A 5,000-nucleotide genomic window follows, 5' to 3' on the forward strand; every position below is an offset into this window, starting at 1 on the left:
CAAATGACTGAAACAAGTAAAAGAGTAAAAGAGAGAGAGACTTAAACATTATTGTGGCACAAGTATTTTCTTTTTTACCTCCTCTTTGAATGGTTTGCTCTCAATTTTCAATTTTTTTCTTGCAGTTATTCCTACATACGAACGCAAGGAAGATTTCTTTGAAATGTTTGAACATTCTGCTGACGTCCTTCGGAACTATGATTTCAAAGTTGGCCTTGTAAGTGGACTTTCTCTTGCCTTCATTAACAAACTAATTGTCATCCTACAAACGAGGAATATATCTGAAACAAATATTTTTAGTCAATTTCTTTATTTTGTTTTTCTTCATTGTTTGGTAAATCAGAATTTAAATGCAACGAAACATTCTGACATCTGTTACTCTCCTTCTCTCTCTTCCCATCATTAATCCCTGTTACTGTTACGTTTTGTAAACATTCATACCATTTTGAGCGAGTTTTGAGCCTACATTGAGTGCACTTGATGCAGGGGGATTTTTAAAGCAATTTTGGAGTAAAAAAAATAGATGTAATAATAATAATAATAATAATAAACATTGTGTACAGTGCTCAGGTGCACTACAACTCATCTAAAGTGTATATATAATCAGGTGCAGTTTCGACGGATTTCGGAAAGCATGAGGGCCTTAAAGGATGCAGTGTCATGGCAGTCAACAACTGACGCAGGCAGTTTATTCCATGCTTCAGCAACTCTGAGCGTGAAAAAATGTTTCCGAAAGTCATGGGAGCTGTGTTGTTTTCTGACTTTGTAGGCATGTCCACGTGTATTGGACAAATGGAAATCAAAAAGGTGTTCAGTGTTGTTATTGGTGAGGTGGTTGACAACTTTGTGGGCGTTTACCAAGTCCGTCGCCAGACGCCGGAGCTTCAGTGAATCCATGTCTTATAGGCCATCAAATATGGTAATTATTAGTGTGGCATCATAAGTGACTACATAGGCACAACAACCAATGACTTCAAGGGAAGATACACTCACTTCTTCAGGTGCAGGGACAGAGAAATCTGCATCTCTCCCTCTTCATTTGGGGATTCTAGGATCAAGGAAATGGCTTACTTAGCAACACATAAAGCATCACTAATGGGGCCCCATCTGAACCCATAATTAACAACACTGCTTCCATGAGAAACTGCATATAGTCCACCAGCCAACAGTATCCAACAATAGAAAGAAGTATCTATCTTATTGTTACCATCAGAGGTACACCCTGTTAATGAACTTCAAGCCTATGGCTACAGATATCCCAAAATGTGTTATATAAAGCCTACACAGTAGCAGATATGCATTCCCTAAGGTGACGAGCTGGCAGAAATGTTAGCATGCCGGGCAAAATGCTTAGCGGTATTTTGTCTGCCACTGTGTTCTGAGTTCAAATTCTGCCGAGGTTGACTTTGCCTTTCATCCTTTCGGGGTCGATTAAATAAGTACCAGTTACACACTGAGGTCGTTGTAATCGACTTAATCTGTTTGTCTGTTCTAGTTTGTCCCCCCTATGTTTAGCCCCTTGTGGGCAGTAAATAAATAAGATATACATTCCCTGCTGTCCCTGGAGATTACATCTATCCATCTTGGAACTCCTTTGTTGACTGACATCCTCAAGTAATAACTGTGGTCTCTAAAATGAAGCTGCAAAACGAAGAGGAATTGACTGACGCTAGCATCTTGTCTGGGTGGCCATGGGTGCTGTGGTCAATCGGGAAAGCTGGTGTTATTGAATGTATTATTCCAGAACATTGATTAAGCAGCACCATAATCTTGTGGATTTAACAATAAAACAACTGATGTTACTATGGCAGCAGAAACAATACACACACACACACACACATGCTTACATATTATGTGTATAACTTAACTTAGAATAACTTAGAAAGGTTTTGGCCAGTATTGGCCCAGGCCATGTCTAACTTAATAGCACCACCTGGCGAAGTCTTTCAATTCAGGATTTGGGCACCAAGGCCCATTCGAGCAGAGAGTTATTGTTTGAGGAGACATATCCGGGTGTGGGTGGTTTGTCCAGAACTGTTTGAAGGAAATTGTCCAAAGTATATTCTAAAAGCCAAATTAATAGACACAACTGCAAGTAAAATTATCAACAAATGCACCACATGCACTTAAATACTGCATACACACACGTGTGCATGCACACACACACACACATTTCTACCATTATTGTTATTTATCATATTCCAAACTAAAATATTTCTGCTGTTATTACTATTTAAAAATTTGATGTTTCCCTTTCTTCTAATTTTAATTAAATAAAATCGTTTCTTATTCAACTTCCAAGATTGATTGTTCCACTGTCAAAGACATCGAGTGCAATGAACCAAAAGTGAACTCAAAGGTATTTTTATACAAGTTAGTATTCACTGTTAATATGTAATCTAAATATCTGACTGGATTTTGTGTCTATGACAATCGTGTGTCTATATATACTCTTTTTACTCTTTTACTTGTTTCAGTCATTTGACTGCGGCCATGCTGGAGCACCACCTTTAGTCGAGCAACTCGACCCCGGGACTTATTCTTTGTAAGCCCAGTACTTATTCTATCGGTCTCTTTTTGCCGTTCCGCTAAGTGACGGGGACGTAAACACACCAGCATCGGTTGTCAAGCAATGCTAGGGAGACAAACACAGACACACAAACACACACACACATACATATATATATACATATATACGACAGGCTTCTTTCAGTTTCCGTCTACCAAATCCACTCACAAGGCATTGGTCGGCCCGGGGCTATAGCAGAAGACACTTGCCCAAGATGCCACGCAGTGGGACTGAACCCAGAACCATGTGGTTGGTAAGCAAGCTACTTACCACACAGCCACTCCACAATAAGAAATCATTTTTGTCTCTTTTTATGGAACTGCAAAAAGGGTTTATAGGACTGCAAAAACGAAGGATCTCAAATGTAATTGAGACAGAAATAAAGAAACATCGATCATAAAACAGACATCAAATTCGAGTCTATGACTTTATATATAACACTCTTATCTCCAAACATTTTTTTGGTTTTGTTTGAGTTTCTTGTTCATCCTGATGAGGGGGTTATTGCCGAGATGCCCTTTAACTATAATCAAACCACAGCAATTGAACTGCTGAAATGGTCACAGGTATGTTTGACGTAATTTTGTGGAACTCTTTTTGCTCCTGGACTCTAACTTACCATGGTTTTACGAATTGAACTTTTTGGACGTACTCTTTTGAGTGAGGGGAGTAAAAATTTTTTTAGTCAATTCATATTTTATTTTATTTTAGTTTATTTAGAATTTTTAGTCAATTGTATTTACCTTTTTGATAAGCCGTTCTATATATTTGTATTTTTATTCGCATAAATATTTTTTACCTTCTGTGTTTTTTTGTATATGTATATTTTTATATGTTTAAGAACCATGCTGATATTTATATATGATCAAATGTTTGGAGGTATGGTGCCATATTTAAAGTTGCTGACTTGAATTTGATGTTTTTTCTATGCTCACTGTTTCTTCCAATCTGATCTGGCAGAGTTTCTACAACTGGATGCCCTTCCTAACGCCAACCACTCCGAGAGTGTAGTGGGTGCTTTTATGTGCCACTGGCACGAGAGCCAGTCAAGCGGTACTGGCAATGGCCATGCTCAAATGGTGTTTCTTCACATGCCAGTAAGGCAACACTGGTAACAATCACGCTCAAATGGTGCTTTTTACATGCCACCAGCATGTAAGCCAGTTAGCTGCTCTGGCAACGATCACACTCCGATGGTACTCTTAGCACTCCACTAGCATGGAGGCACCTTCGGCAAGTGTCTTCTGCTATAGCCTCAGGCCAACCAAAGCCCTGTGAGTGGATTTGGTAGATGGAAACTGAAAGAAGCCTGTCGTGTATATATATATATATATGTGTGTGTGTGTGTGTGTGTGTGCGTGCTTGTGTGTCTGTGTTTGTCCCCCACACCCCATCATCACTTGACAACCTGTATTTCATCATCATCATCATTGTTCAACCGTGGTCGAGACAATGGAATTTACCATGCTACGCCAGACTTCACGGTCCATCATGGCATTACGGAGGTCCTGTTGCTGGATGCCTGTATCCCTGGAGATTACATCAGGTTAGGAGAGTGTGCACCCTCTGGTATTGCGAGTAGATGGCTTCCAGAGGAGAAGAGTAGAAATTGCCTCGTTTTCAGCTCTACAACAATGTCCAGCAAACTGGACTCTCCTACCTTTCACAAGAGATGACACAGGTAGTAGTTTCCCATATAGTTGTACTTTGGTTGGATGACACCTCCACGAGAGATTCTGAGCTCTCATAAGGAGGCGAGTGTAGGTTCCATCCAACCGCCTCTCAAGCTTCTTTGATAACGTCCAGGTTTCTGAGCCATATAGTAGGATTGGTTCGACTGGCTTTGAAGATTTTAAGTTTGAAATCTCTACTTAGATTTGATGACCAGATCTTATGCATGTCATTACAGGCTGACCAGGCCATACCCTTTCTAGTTAGAAAGTCTTTTCCAGATGATATGTATGACCCAAGATATTTGTAATCAGAAACCATATTTAAGGGCGCATTGTTGAGAGTATGGATGATGCAATCACTGTTGGACAGGCACTTGTTTACATATTCAGTCTTGGACTCATTGAGGTAAAGACCTACACAATTTGAGGCTTGTTCGAGAGATTGTAAAAGAGACTGGGCATTGGAGAGAGAATCACTGATAAGAGCGATGTCGTCAGCAAAGTCAGTGTCCGTCAAGTATTCAGCTGGGTGTCTGGAACTTCTTTTATTTATGTCCCTGTAACTTAGCAGCTCAGCAAAAGCGACCGATAGAATAAGTACTAGGCTTACAAAGAATAAGTCCTGGGGTCAGTTTGTTCAACTAAAAGTGGTGCTCCAGCATGGCTGCAGTCAAATGACTGAAACAAGTAGAAGAATAAGAGAATACCAATATACACATAGACATACGATATATGCCATGCGTACATGTGTGTGTGTG

General features: G+C 39.8%; 1 protein-coding gene across 1 annotated transcript in view; it reads left to right on the forward strand.

Annotated features, from left to right (window-relative positions):
- LOC115215900 (thioredoxin domain-containing protein 16-like) overlaps window positions 1–5,000 on the forward strand; it is a 117,360-nt gene that overhangs the window by 16,082 nt on the left and 96,278 nt on the right. Inside the window, exons 2-3 of the mRNA XM_036509237.1 lie at window positions 126–217; window positions 2,303–2,373. Of these exons, the coding sequence (XP_036365130.1) occupies window positions 126–217; window positions 2,303–2,373 (163 nt within the window). The remainder of the gene's footprint in view (window positions 1–125; window positions 218–2,302; window positions 2,374–5,000) is intronic.

Source organism: Octopus sinensis, linkage group LG1, assembly GCF_006345805.1.
Source record: "Octopus sinensis linkage group LG1, ASM634580v1, whole genome shotgun sequence".
Lineage (NCBI taxonomy): Eukaryota > Metazoa > Mollusca > Cephalopoda > Octopoda > Octopodidae > Octopus > Octopus sinensis.